General features: G+C 50.0%; 1 protein-coding gene across 3 annotated transcripts; it reads right to left on the reverse strand.

Moving 5' to 3' along the window:
• Positions 1-1,179: 1,179 nt before the first annotated feature.
• Positions 1,180-14,125, reverse strand: NCSTN (nicastrin). 3 transcript variants are annotated; one of them, XM_060135157.1, is made up of 18 exons: positions 13,968-14,052; positions 13,462-13,489; positions 12,627-12,731; positions 10,583-10,706; positions 10,030-10,218; positions 9,458-9,603; positions 8,554-8,704; positions 8,150-8,259; positions 7,738-7,890; positions 6,961-7,065; positions 6,700-6,777; positions 5,660-5,832; positions 4,085-4,187; positions 3,875-3,970; positions 3,481-3,568; positions 3,062-3,216; positions 2,610-2,822; positions 1,180-1,981 (listed from the first exon to the last, which is right to left on the reverse strand). In XM_060135157.1, the coding sequence occupies exons 4-18, from the start codon at positions 10,632-10,634 to the stop codon at positions 1,859-1,861; spliced, it is 1,935 nt and encodes a 644-aa protein (XP_059991140.1). In that variant the 5' UTR covers positions 10,635-10,706; positions 12,627-12,731; positions 13,462-13,489; positions 13,968-14,052; the 3' UTR covers positions 1,180-1,858. The 3 variants fall into 3 exon arrangements, with proteins under 3 accessions (XP_059991140.1, XP_059991131.1, XP_059991151.1); XM_060135148.1 differs by lacking the exon at positions 13,462-13,489 and having other exon boundaries at positions 10,030-10,151; positions 13,968-14,125; XM_060135168.1 differs by lacking the exons at positions 10,583-10,706; positions 13,462-13,489; positions 13,968-14,052 and having other exon boundaries at positions 10,030-10,151; positions 12,627-12,720.
• Positions 14,126-14,152: the final 27 nt, after the last annotated feature.

The following is a 14,152-nucleotide window of genomic DNA, read 5'->3' on the forward strand; positions in this document are numbered from 1 at the left end:
GACCTGTTGGCCGAGGGAGGCATGGAGTGGGCCCAGGCGATGGTGGCAGCTGTGCTCAACTCCCGCCGGCACGGTGCACAGCTTCTCCAGCTCAAACTGGGAGGGGTGTGGTGGAGGGGAAGCAGCGGGGTATAGTTCCACACCCCAGAATCCCAGACATGCCCCCGAGGGAACTTGGAGAGAAACCGCGAGAAAAATCACCTCCCCTCAGCAGGATTTGAAAAGGTAGTCTAATCAGGAAACTAAGAGGAGTGCTTGGGACTCTGAAAATGGCCAGGTCTTTTCCACCTCTGCTGTCTTCAGGCATGTTGCAGACAGGCCCTTGGCCAGCAGCTAGCGGAGAAGGCTGGCTTCAGGCGCCACTCCCACTGGTTCGCGCCCCCCCTCAGTTGACTCAGCCCCTGCCCATCATCTAGCAGTTCTGCTATCCTCCAGAATCCTGCCTCTGTGAAGACCCAGGGAATGAGAGTATCTCCAAAGAGCAGAGATTCCCTTTCTAGAAGGGTCCAAAACTACCCGTTTTGGTCTACAAAACGCCCACTGACAGCACAAACCACTTAGCGTGCCACCCAAGGGCCTTTGTGACCTGGCCCCAGCCTGCCTGCGGATCCTCACGGCTCGGGAACACTGAACAACCTACCATTCTCAAGCGTGAGCCATGCCTTTTCTTGGCTCGATGCTTCCACACCTGGTGAGCTCTAAATCACCACCCAAGTGCCTCCTCCTCTCTGCAGCCTTTCTAAATTCCACCCCCACTGCCCTGAACCCCTCCATGTGCTACCAAAGCACTCTGGAGAGGCTGCAATTTCTCCATTTACTACACCTAGTTGTGAGTGTATGTTTCTCCCTTTAGCCCAAATGTGAGCTACTCAAGGGTCAAGGCTGCTGTATCCCCTTCATCTCTGGACCCCAGCCCGGGCCTCAGATAAGGAGAGAAATGTCTGTCGAATACAAAGTGGGAAGAAACCGTGCTAACGTCGCTCCTGTAGAGGGAAACCGGGATTCCAGGGCTCCACAAGGAACCCTTCTGCCAGAACTTCCACTGTTGTTGACAGAGCCTTACTACTCGGGCTCTCTGGGGACTCAGAAGAGAGCATGTGAGGTTACGATTCCACAACTCCAATCTGGGATCACTGAACAAGGGGGCTCAGGAAGAATAACAGGCAATGGTACAGGACATGTGGGAGAGTCTGTTTTAATGAGACTCGTTATTTATATATTTGTATACATGTACACATACACACACAAAAAGAAAAAAGAAAACAAAAATAGATATTACAGCTTAATAAAAATTACAACTGAGCACTGTGGGCTGGAGGTGGGATACCCACCCAGCAGCACACCCACCCTGACGTGCCATCTAAGGGCCTTGAGACGGGACAGCAGGAGGGAGACAGGAGGCTCAGCCCACAGATGGCTCCTGTCCTCCTCAGGGCTTCCTTGCACTTTGTTCCTGGCATTCACCCCTTCATGTCCTTCCTGGTCAGGAAGGGGGCGAGGGGCGGGGAGCAGAAGGAGGTATAAGGTGGGACGGAAAAAGAAGAGGGATCCTGAAGAACGGAAAGTAGGATAGGTAGCTAGGAGTCAAAACAGGAGCAAGAAGCTTCTATTTGTCATCCCAGGATTTGGCAGGGGTGAGGAAGAAGACACAGGGAAGGGGAGATGGGAAGGGGAAGATGGGGGCGGCAGGTAACTCGTTTCTCTCTCACTGTCTCTTTTGGGCAGTTCCACTTTATGTTAATGTCAGTCCGAGCCAGGCCCAGAGAGGTTCCAGTGACAAACTAGTGGTTTATGTCCCAGTGGGATAGATGATCTAGGAAGTGAACTGCAGAGCTGGCAGGAAAAGCTGGGGTCCTCTTCAGTAAGACACAGATCCTGGTTCCCGGGGAGCAATGAAAAGGACATCGGCTTTGGCATTGATGCAGTAGGTGACGACAAGAGAGAAGATGAGGACGCCGAAGCCCACCATCAGGGTGATAAACTGCAGGAGGGGGTGGGCAGGGAAGGAGAAAGGTGCTCTCAGAACTCAGTGTAGTTGTGGGTAACTGCTCGGGGCTGGGAGCCAGGGCACTGGAATTCCAGAGCTGGCTCCAAGCACCAAGTACTGAGCAATCATAGGCAACGTCTCCCCATTTGAAAAGAGGAGTAAAGTACCTCTGTCCTTGCTTCTGCCTTTTTCACTTAGATTTTAAGCATCCAGAAGGTAGGGCCCACGACTTTGATTCTCTTGTGGCCAATTACGTGACTGACTCACTTGTGACAGGTGCTCAGTAAGTTATTAGATTGACTCGTCCTAGCGATGGCTCGTGGACATACCGGATGGGAGTGGAGCTGCGGAAGGGCTACATAGGGTCCACAGGGGAAGGCATATCTCTTTGGGTCTCCATGGGAACATATGTCCAGAATGAACACATACGTAAACTATCAGTGAAGACAAGCTTCCTAATGGTGCATGCTGGCTGACCAGGGACAGATTTGCAGCAGGTTTTTGTGGCAAATCTGGGGCAAATGGGAGATGGAAGGGGGTAAGAGACAAGAGGCAATATAAAGAGGTCAAATAGACCTCTGCCACCTCCCCCACGCCCCACCCTCCCCAACCCGTGTCTCACCTCCAGCTCTCTGCTGGCTATCAGAAATATCCGGGCGCGGATGTCTTTCCAGCGGCTCTCAGTCCATGTAGAGTATTCAGTAGAGCCCCACTGCTTCAATTCAAAGGCAGGGGACAAGGCCCTGGCGAGTCGTGCCGTGGAACGCACACACCGGGGACGCCGGTCTGTCTCATTGGAATTCAGAGGGCCCTGAACCCAAGCGTACTCGTACAGCTGCACAGAAGACAGGCCACAGCAAACGGGCTGACAGGATCCTCTCCCTCTCACTCCCTTTACCCTCTAGATGGTCTGTTTTTACCCAGGTTACTGCCTCTTCAATACTCAAGTTCAAAGGGCTACAACCCTCCACCTCTCCTTCCCAATCTCTTGGGTCCAATTGGGCCTAGGAGATCCACCAACTTTCCCAAGGGAAGGGGACCCTTGGGGCGCCTCCAATGTCCACTACCACTCACATCCTTGTTTTCAGTGGGGACTTTACTCGGATCCTGGCACTGCTCTCGGGTAAGGTCGATCACCTTGCCAGTCAAATTTGCCAAGGCATACTGTACAACGTAAGTGGTGTTGGTGGGGCTGGAGACGGCGATGTAATGCTGAAGAGGCCCGTCACCTGACCAGATACCACAAGGGAAGGGAGGATTTGGTGGGTGGAAGGTGGGGTGCAGATGGGCAGGGATAGGAAGAGCCCAGGGACAGGCAGGAGCCAGAGAAGAGAAAGTTAAGAGAAAACGATCCAACAGATATCAGGAGGAAGAAAGGAAAACAGGGGGTAAAGAAAATAGGAAAAAGGAGAAAGGAAAGATTAAATCAAAATGATGACTTTTTCTCTATCCCTTCCCTTCGTTAAGGGTCCCATCACACACCAGGTGCTTACCCAAGTAGGACCTTAGGTCCGGCCTGAGGATAGACTGGAACCACGAGTTGTTGGCTCTAACCAGGAACCCATAGAGCAGGCGGGTAACCTAGGATTGGGACAGGGAGAAGAGAGACCCCTGTGACTTGGAGCCCAAGGAAAGAACTATTAGTGGAGATCCAGTCATGGGGTAGGAACCAGACTGGCCAGACACTGGGGTTGGGGAGACGGTGGCTGGTCACAGGATGCAGATGAGGCTCACCCGAGAGCTCTCTGGGGCATCAGTGATCCTCACCTGCACATCCAGGGCCGCTGAATGCCAAGGTTTGGGAAACTAGGCAAGGGACCAGGATAAAGGATGGGGTAGCCTGCTGTGTAAACAGACGGAAAGGAGCCAGGGCCCACTTGCTCTTACCGTTTGGGGATCGGCCTGAATGGTGTCGCTGAAGTTGGTTCCTCCTGCGAGCTGGTACAGTGCACGTCCCAGCACCGTGGCCACACCTGCCAGAGCCTGTAGTAGGTGAGGAGGTGGCTGAATGGCCCAGGTTCTCTGACCTCCAACACGAACATGCTAGCCGTCTGCACTGTGTTCCCCACGCTCCCACCCAGCCCGGGTGGGTGCTACCTTGGCAGTATCTGTCACAAAGTTCAGGTCCTCTTCAGGGCTCTGCCCTTCAGGGTAGGTCACATTAATGTTCTCAGCAGTGTCGTAAATGCTCTGGTAATAGCTGCCAGGAAAGCCAGCATGAGCCTTGGCTGCACTCAGCCAGGGCCCTGCCCTTTCCTCCCTCAACTGTCCCTTCTGCAGGAACTTGGGATCTCAGTTTTCCTCATACAGGGAGGAGGGAAGAGAGAAAATCAGGATTCCACATTGAAAAGGCGTAGAGAATGGCGAAGTAGGAGTGAGCGTGGGAGTGCTTAAATACAAAGACTCGCCTGACCGACAAGATAGAAAAGGTAAATAAGATCACAATGCAGGAACCGTTCCTTCCTGGGTGATCTTTAAACGTAAAAGACACTTCCGTGTCATTTGGGTCGGAGATACAGGAGGGTGGCTAAGACGACTCTCAGAGAACCCTGCCATACGTTATCAGAGCAATCATATGATTGTTTCAATGTACATTCATACTGAAGGTGGCTGGGAGTAGAGGGGGACGAGCAGGTCTGTCCACAAATATGTAACACTACACTGGGTCAAGCCACCCTGATGCTCCTTGGGAAGCCCCAAGACAGATCTTAGAAGAGAAGCTAAGAGGAGAGCGCTCCCAGCCTCTACCATCACTGAATGCCTGCCCCCCACAGAATCAAGTCAGCCTCACGGCCAAGTCCAACATATGTTCAAATGATGAATCACCCCTCACCACAAAGTGATACAGAAGACAGGTTTGGAGAAGAGAGCTGACCCTATGTATCAGAACCGTCACCGCCCTAAATAAATGAGAAGGTGCTACTGGGTGGGGGCTGGAGAACCAGAGCTTATGCATTTTTACTCAGAAACTCACTTGGCCTGTTTTGAGAAGGGAAGGAAGGCTGGGGGCTTAGGAATCCAGCCTGAGTCAAGTCCCCTGTTACCCTAGGCCTCAAGTTAGGGGCAGTTTAGAGGTGCCTAGGACCAGGAGAGAAGTGATTACCAGGGCCTCATCCTTTATTGCTGGAGCCCCCTCAGCTGTAGGGACATTTTTACACCGACACTGAACCACGCGCACTTACCACATGGCAAGAACATGTTACATTTCACAGAGTATGAGTACTGTCTGCGGCACCCTTGGGCGGGCCATAGGCACCCTTGGGCGGGTCATAGAGAGCAGGGACAGCTCTCTGTGCTCCAGCCAAAGAACCTCCAACATCATTCCGCCGCGCGTTTGAGATGATGCCCTCTGCTGGCAGCCCTGGGGAACTCAGGCCCCTGGAGAGCTTTGGAGAGGTGGAACCACAAATGAGGAGGATTGTGCTAGGAAAGGGCTCAGGGTGAGGACTGTTTTCTAAGATGAAATGTCAAGTCAAACGCGGGGACCAGGTTAGATGTGAAAAAGACACTGAGCAAAGAACACAGATTGACCTGAGATTTTGGTGAGGGTCGTGTGGGGACAGGGGCGAGCAGTGATCTCTCTTGACACAGAGACATTTCTCTCTATGGACCTCTGGCTGCAGAACAGATTCTCTTTGGGAACAAAGAGGACGCAGGCTAGGTGACTCTTACTGGTTTTGGAAGACAGCAGAGTGGTCAGCAAGAACAACGCCAGAGATGTTTTGAGCTCGAAGAAATCGCTGCAGAGAAGATGGTGGGAGAGGCTGGGACCGATTCAGCCTCCTGAGAACTACAGTAGGGACGCCAGCACCGCTCTTCTCCAGGGTGGTCAGGAGCTCCTCCACCTGGGGGATGAGGGGCATTAGCTGATGGGATGCACTGGGGAGAGGAAGCAGGAAGGGTCTCTCTTAGACCTGAAACACTCTCTACTTCAAGTCCCCAATCTGTTGAGCAGCCCTAAATTCTCCTAGATCTAAATCCTTCAAGCCTTTTGGGATCAAGGCTCTCTGAATTTTCCTGCAGCTCCCACCATCCTGTTTAACTTACGGCACAGAGAAGTAAGAGGCCTGTGGGTTCTTTTTTTTCATATTTACAGGTAAACCCCACTGTCCTCAGGACACTGTCTTATCCTCAGCTGATGTTTTACTTATTATTTGCTGTGTAGAACTGGAGGAGCAAAAACTAATACAAAACAATGCTGAATGCCACACCAATAGTCCACTCTGTAAGGGCTGTAAGAAGCCAGAGCAGGGATGACACTGAAGCTGGCATGGCAGGAAGAGGACCTCAGGGAAAAAAACAGACCTATTTTGAGGGAGAGAGGGTCTTGAACAAGGAGTGAGGAAAGTGGAAGACAGTTTGGGTAGGGAGTCTTACACAGCCAGGATGAGGAAGGGCAGCCAGGACAGCTGGGTCCCTGGGGCAGCAGGAGAGAAAGGAGCCACTCACATCCTGTCCTTAATGGGCAGTGATAGTTCACTAGGCACCGAATGATCAGAGGACCATCCATCCCAGGGAACCAGTGACAGAAGCTGAACTCATGGTTCTTCCCGGGGAGCTGTAACAGCCGGGTGTTCACCCTTTGGCCAACACCCAACCTAAGGTCCTGTTTCACAGGCCCTGGAGGCTGGTGCGGATAGGGCCAGGGCGAGAGGGTGCCCATATTCTGAGCTGTTGAAAGGGGAAGTGAGGGGAAGAGATGCTCAGATTACCTGGTTCTGTACAGTTTCATTCTTCTGAGACATGGGGTCTGTGTGCATCCAAAGCTCTAGTGAATTTCTTAAGGCCACCTGAGGGGAAGATGAAGAAGCAACATTTATAATTAGTCTCCCATTCTGGCCCATATCGGGGAGAAAAGAGTGGGATCAGAAGTCAAGGGAAGAGGTGGTGGCACCTGCAGTGGGTACAAGAGAACAGCAGAGGTGAAGCTTTAGGAGGTAGGAAGGAAGGGGTGGAGGATACATGCTGCACACCTGTCCCAGCTCCACAAATGAGTCAATGTTCTCTAACTGCACAGGAAACTTGCCATTTTTCATATCGTAGACCATTCTTGAGCTGCCAATGTAGTCAAAAGTTTCCTGAGGGATGGAGATGGGTGGGAAAGGGAACAGAGATTCCAAAGTGTTAGGGCAGTCTCAGTGCCTTGGGGCCAGATCATCAAAGCTGTAGTTACAAAGGTTACTGTCTGTGTCATCTCAACTGCTGTCCAGCTTAGTCATGTGACTCTGCCCTCCTCCCTACCCCAGCTCCCAGCTGTGGCTATGCCTCACATGTATGTGTCACAGGACTTCTCGAGCCCAGATGTGGGGAGAGCAGCCTAAGTGGAGGCCCAAGGCAAACATCAGCTGCTAACCGTCTGCTTTTTGCTTCTCCCCCACCTCCGCCGACTGAGCCACGGCTGCTGTTCCTTTACCCTAGGGCCAGTCTGTGGTGGCAGTGGGGAGAGGCAGGAGCCTCAGGGCTCCTGGGTGGAGGTGGCAGGGAAAGGGTCCAGAGAATGTAAAAGAATGTTTCAAATAGACCGTATCCGTGGGGGAGTGAGGGAGTTGGCAGTATACCAATTCCAGGTCAGGGTGCAAAGGCTTCCTACAGTGGGGGAATCTGAAAGGGAGACACACATAGACACATCTAGAAGCTCTCTGGTGAATAACAATTAAGTCAAGTGCTGAGATCTTCCCCAAACAACGGCCACTCCCATCTTTACCACCCGCTCCTTCCCAGCCATCCCACCCCAGCCAAAGAGCCCTCACCCCTTGGAAGAAGACAAACATGACATTGCGGGGCAGGGTGGTCACATCGGGCGCCTTCTGCAGAGCTTCAGCTGCAGCCAGCTGAGTGACGAAGGAGGCAACGGCACTTTCAGCCCCTGGGGCCACATTCCAGAAAAAGGAACGACTGTCCAGCTGGGCATGGCAGACAAGGCAGGGGAGGTACACTTTGAAAATGGAAATTCGGGGCAGGCCCCAGTCCCCCTCTCCTGTTCTGGCCAAGAAAATATTCATATCCTGCGGCGATGGCTAGAACCCCAGAGTCCCACAGCCCAGATCCCTCTCTGTCTGAGGCTCCCCACTGTAGCAACTCAGACACCTGATATGCCCAAAACAGGCCTGCCTGCCCTTTCTGTGCCAGCCCTGCTCACCCTGATCAGGGGCCAACACTCACCCGGGTGGCAGCCACCACAACCTTGTCATCGGGCTCCAACGTCTCAGAGGTATTTACAGGCTTAAGCATGCTCCATACGTTGTAGTCGGACAGGGGGTCACAGACGATTTCTGAGCAGGACATAGACAGTGAGAGATCAACAGGTAAGGGAGAAGGTAGCTACAGAGAAGGCCCAGAAGACCTCTCTGTAAGTCATTTTCTGTCTCCACTCTTCCACGTTGGTTTCTCTGCCACTGTCCACTTCTGGGACAAGCTGCCTCGATTGTGTAGAACTGTTTCCACTTCTCCCACCCAGTGCTCCCTACCTGTGCCCACTCTATCTCGATAGTGGTCTCGCCCACATTCCCTGGCCTGACCCCTCCTCCCCACCCCAGGGCACCCAGCTCGCCTTGGACCTGTCCTACCTGGGTTGATGCTGAAGGAGCTCTGGATGAAGCTGCGTCGCATGCAGGTGACGGTACTGATGACGGCGTGCATGTGTGAAAAGAGCTGCATGGCGCACAGTGGGAAGGCCGGTGCTGAGCCGTTCTGACTCAGGTTGTGATCGCGGTAGCACTACAAGGGGAGATGAACCCTGATGAGGCAGCTAGCTGTGGAGTCCATCCCATAACTCCCAGAAGGAGGAGGGCCCAGCTCCATTCCCACATCTGTCCCTGAGCTAAGTTGTCCTGGTACAACCACAGGACCCATAAGGTCAAAGAGAAAAACTCACCAAGAGGTGCCAAGGGGCACAGAGTCAATGACTTAGTTGGGGCAGATGAAATTACCCTATACCAATGGCCTGCCCCAATCTGGAGCTTCAGCCACTGTTCCTAATGTGATTTGCTCTAAAGAGCACCAAATTGAGAGATGAAAAATGAAATTCAAGATGTTTGCACATCAACTCACCATGTAACTTTGGACAAATCTCTTTAACTGCTCTATGTATCAAAATCAGAGAACATTAGATTAGAATTAGAGAACATTAGAGCTAATAAGAATTTCAGAAATTACTGAATTGAATCTCTCAATTTCTAGTCCAATGCTCTTTCTTACCACACTAAGGGTTCTTAACCAGGACTCTATACCTTATCTCATATTAAGTATTCTTTATGTTTTCTTCCAGTCTAAATGTTATATTTAATGCTATTAATTTCAGGCAGGAGAGAAGACAGGGGAATGTGAGAAAAATAAACCTCTTGGCTCTTCCTGGAGCAACTGTTTTTCAGAGGGTGTACTAGTAGAATAAGACTCTCTCTAAATAGGAGAAGAGCCTAAAAAATCATTCTCTTTCTAAGTGGGATTGCTAGGAGTTGGCAGAGTCATTACCTGCTTAATGACATTGGTTTCATTTTCATCTTCAAGAAGGAAGATGGGGAAACTGAAGTCTTCATAAGCCAAGCCATCGCCCAGGGGGTTCCATGCTATCTCTCTGCAGTGAGCAAACTCTGGCCCATAGGAGTTGGAGTAAACACCTGAAAGGGAGGACAGGGGATAGGATGTTGGGACACCAAGCACTCAGGGACCAGGTAAGGAAGGAGGGCTAGGATATCATAGGATTGGGACTAAGAGTTCTGAAGGAGGCGGTGACTCAAAGCAAGTATCAGCCTATCACCACCTACAGTAAAAGAGACACTGGTATCAGGGAGCCCTAAGCTGGGCAGTTAGGGATCTGAGCATGTGACAAAAAGGGAGGATGGAAGGTAAGCAGAAGAAAGGTGAGCAGGAGAGAGAAGGGATGAGTCGTAAAGACAAAGAAACGAATCTTCTGTTTGGGAGTCAGTTGCTCACACTATACACAGACAGACGCACACCTCTTCCCAAGCCCTCCAAGATGTGAGAGTGAAGCAACAATGAGCTTTGGGTGACAGCAGGCTCCCCTGATCCCTTGGGGCTCTTACCAAACCCATCATTGGGACACTGCACACTAGGAGAGAAGCCTGAGGCAGGACTGGGCTTGGCTAAAGACACTGCAAGACCAGCAATTCGGCTGGTTCTCCCCTTCAGCTTCTCCATCAGATTCCTGGAATAGGGTGAAAATGCCATGAACAAAGGCAGGGAGGTTATCAGGCAGCCCGACATCCTGCCCCCTAGGATGGAAACAAATGGGGAGTTAGGGGAATCAACACTGTCGACTCATTTCTTGTCTTTTCGGTCTCTTAGCTTCTGAGTGAGAACCATGACCTGATCTGAACTCAGGGCTTAATCTCATCTACCCTGTCTCTGTGCACCCCTTCTTCCTCCCTGGGGTCCGTATTCAACTAGAGCTCTACTTACAAGGTCACCGAGACGATTCCTTTTAATGGCCCATCTTTTCTTCAGAGGATCACTCCACCCCCTGCCCTGATCGGACCAGGGCAGCCAAGGGAAGTTTTCACTCACAAGTGTGAGGACTGTTCACTGACACTTCCCCTCTCTGGATGCATTTCCTCAGCAGGAACACAGAGTTCTTACCTGGTAAAGAGCGTGCCCTCCAGCAGAACGACATAAGGGGGGTTAGGGCCATCGGTCAACACCCACTGTAGGTCTTCTTCCTTCTGTACTACGTGGATAACCCCTGTGTCCCCACTGACGGAAGCTGCCAGAACAGAATGGGTCAAATTAAAGCCCCCACAGCTGACCATTCTGACTTTGCTTCACTGACTCTGCAGATCATTTATCCCCCCCCCAAAATGTCACAAGACATTGCGTAATGCAGCCAACTCTGGACGTAACTGAAAGGCTGAACTGCCCTGGCTCCATTTGAAGGCTACTAGGAGGGAATGGAGGACAAAAGAGGCCCGAAGTCTACTCATTAGAGGCCTTGTTTGTTAAATGTCAGAAAGGCTCTACGATCTTCATTTTCTTGCCCTCTTCCCTCAACCTCATTTAGCCACATATACAAGATTCTGTAACAGCAGACACCAAAGTCTTTACACATGCATTTTCTCCATGAAATGGCAGGATCTAGATCTCAAGCTTAGAGTTCTAGCACTGAATCTTCCTTTGTGAAAACATATGTGTAGATTTCCTTGACCTCATAGCCTCCTTGGATCTCCATTCCTTTGCCCTATTTGGAAATGACTTTACTTGCTTTTGGCCAGTTTTGGGAAAGGTTAATCAAGAAGTTCAAGGAGTTCTGTAGAATAGTTTCCCAAATGATGGGCCTTGAATAGATTAGGTGTGCTGATATCGAGTCCTCTCATTGCTGGGGACCGAGGGTTTCCAAAAACCCTACACTGGTCACCCCAGGCCAGGAGCAGACTCATCCATTACCCCAGGATGCTCTACAAATAACATTTTCTTTTATTTTAAACATTTGTTTATTTATTTGGTTGCACCTGGTCTCAGTTGTGGCAGGCAGGCTCGTTAGTTGCGGCATGCACGTGGGATCTAGTTCCCTGACCAGGAATCGAACCTGGGCCCCCTACATTGGGAGCTCAGAGTCTTAACCACTGCACCGCCAGGAAGTCCCAAATAACATTTTCTATATGCTTCATGACAAAGACTGGAAGGCACCGCTCTAGAGGATGGACGATCCAGTCCAGAATGCCTTGAGTTCTATGTAGCAATACCCTCAAGTCCCTAGTGATACATGTAGAGACATCCTAGGATCTCCCCACAAGTTTTCTCCCCACTCAAAACTGGATGTGTTACTCATAAATTGTTTTAGAGCAGTACTTCTCAACCCTGGCCAAATATCAGAATCACTTTGGAGTTTTAAAAAATAGAGATGCTTGTGCTTTACCTCAGATCTACTCAATTTAAATCTCTAAAGGTGAGACCCAAGCATGTGTAATTTCAAAACACATCACATGGTCCTTTAGTAGGCATGAGAATTATGGCTCTAAACCAAGACACTGGAATACTTGTCATCAACCCGTACCACATTGACAGGGTAGCCTGTCTTGGAACACATTTACAAAACATAAAGACAAATCTAAATACTTTACTATTTCCTTTTGTAACTATTTGGTTTCTCGATGCCTTCTTCTTCAAAGAGTTCACTGCCTTAAGGAAGCCCATTTTGGTTCCAAAAAGAGCATTCAGAGTGCAAGTGATGAGTGGACTTCACAGAATAAGAGGCTTTTACTCCTTACAAAAGACTATAACTTTCTATCTAACCAACTGGGTGGTTAAGAGTCCTGGTTTAGAACTTAGACCACTGGGGCTCAAAGCCAAGCTTCATCACTTAATAGCAGAATGATCTTGGAAAAGTTATTCAACTTCACTAAGACTCAGTTTCATCATTTGTAAAATGGGGGTAATAACAGGACCTACTTATGGGGTTGCTGTGATGGTTAAATGAGATGTACATGTAAGAACCTTGTATGTAGCATTTCCTAAATGTTTGCTCTTATTAATTATCTCACCTGGTTTGACAAATGGTTCTCTATCACCTACTACCCACACCGCCTAATTTGTGTGCTACGACTCCCAAGCAGGACTTGGATTATTATACCTAGGGCACAGACTGAAATATCAATGGCCACGAACACAAATCCCAACCTCAACTCACACTGGCAGCCAATCTGATGAGTAGCGTTGAGCAGACGGACACAGGGAGCTGTTTTATTTAAGGGGATGTAGATCTTCTTCTCCACTGAGTTTCCTTCACACAAACCTGATCAGAAGATAAAAAGTATAAGAAGAAATTGAGAGACATTGGTACTAGCCTTCATCATGTCACAAATTTGTTGTATGGCTTGAGTATATCATACTTTCTAAAATGGGACTAATGTCTATTCTTCTCACCTCCTGCGCACATTATTGGAACAAATAAATGCACCCAGCTATGCACCACAGAGAGTTACTACAAATCATAAAGCAACTGACATTGAAGCTAAAAGACAAAAAACTTGATTTGTCAAAGGAAAGGTATTTAACCTCAGGTGTACCTGCTTCTGGTTGCATGGACAACCACACTTCTGCTTTTCTCTTCTGTATGTACATGACTAATTAGTTAATAAATGGGTGCCAGTCTAAGAATATAGATCACAACAGCAAAAAAATCTTCTTGAGACATTTTTCCAGGGGTCTGAATGGAACTGGGAGAAAACTTATGCCAAACACACTGTCAGTTAATCTAACATCAGTAAGTCATTTGTGTGTGCCCACAGTGTGAGGCAGCTAGTTTCTCCTTTGGGGATTTTTAAAACAAACAATCTCAATTTGGGGGAAGATATCGTCGTGGTTATAAACAGGCATGTTTGTATTTTAGGGCTTGACCAACTAGAAAGCCATATACCAGAAAATAAATGGGTGTAAGCAAACACCTGTGCACATTATAAATGGCTAAAGTTTCTTGAGTCATTATTTCACGGCATAGACAGTTAAGAGAACTAATATCTTACCTTAGTTTCACTTTATTGATGGGACAAACTGAGGTGAAGGACAGGGACGCGGGTTTACAGTGGAATAACAGAGAAAGAAATAAGGCATTTACCTTCCTAAGCGCCGCAATGCACCCACAAAACCAAGCGCTTTTATCTTAAAAGTCTAAACGCACTGGGAAGAAAGCTGAACGCTAACTAACACCTGTCCTTTCTGATTGTGCGTGGGGTGGCTGGGGCCGTGGGGGAAACGAGATACCCGGACAAAGTAAGAGAAAGTGAGGCTGGAAGTCCAGGAAGAGGCCTGGAGGAGGAAACTGGTCTACACGACGTGCCGCGGGGGAGAAGGGACCTTCAGGTCCAGGCAAAGGGGGAACTTCTGTCGTGGGAACGAAAGAGAAAGAGGATTTACAGGGTGGGGGGACGGAGGGGCTGCGGGGACCAGAAGGGAGACGGCAGCGCTCGGGCCGGCCAGATCCGGAGGATTCTTCTTACAAACTGGAGCTCACGGGCGGGGTAGGTCTCACCTGCCAGTAGGACGCAGAAAGACACAAGGCGAAGAAGACTCCGACTTCCCAGGTCGGCCACATAGCCGCCGCCATCTGTGGCCATCTTGCGTCTCGGTTGAGCGGAAGCCTTGGTTCCCTCCTTGTCCGGCAGTGGCCTCTCTAGGCCAACAATGGCGTCGTCTCTGTGGCCCGGAGCTCCTGGG

This window comes from Lagenorhynchus albirostris, chromosome 2 (genome assembly GCF_949774975.1).
Source record: "Lagenorhynchus albirostris chromosome 2, mLagAlb1.1, whole genome shotgun sequence".
Lineage (NCBI taxonomy): Eukaryota > Metazoa > Chordata > Mammalia > Artiodactyla > Delphinidae > Lagenorhynchus > Lagenorhynchus albirostris.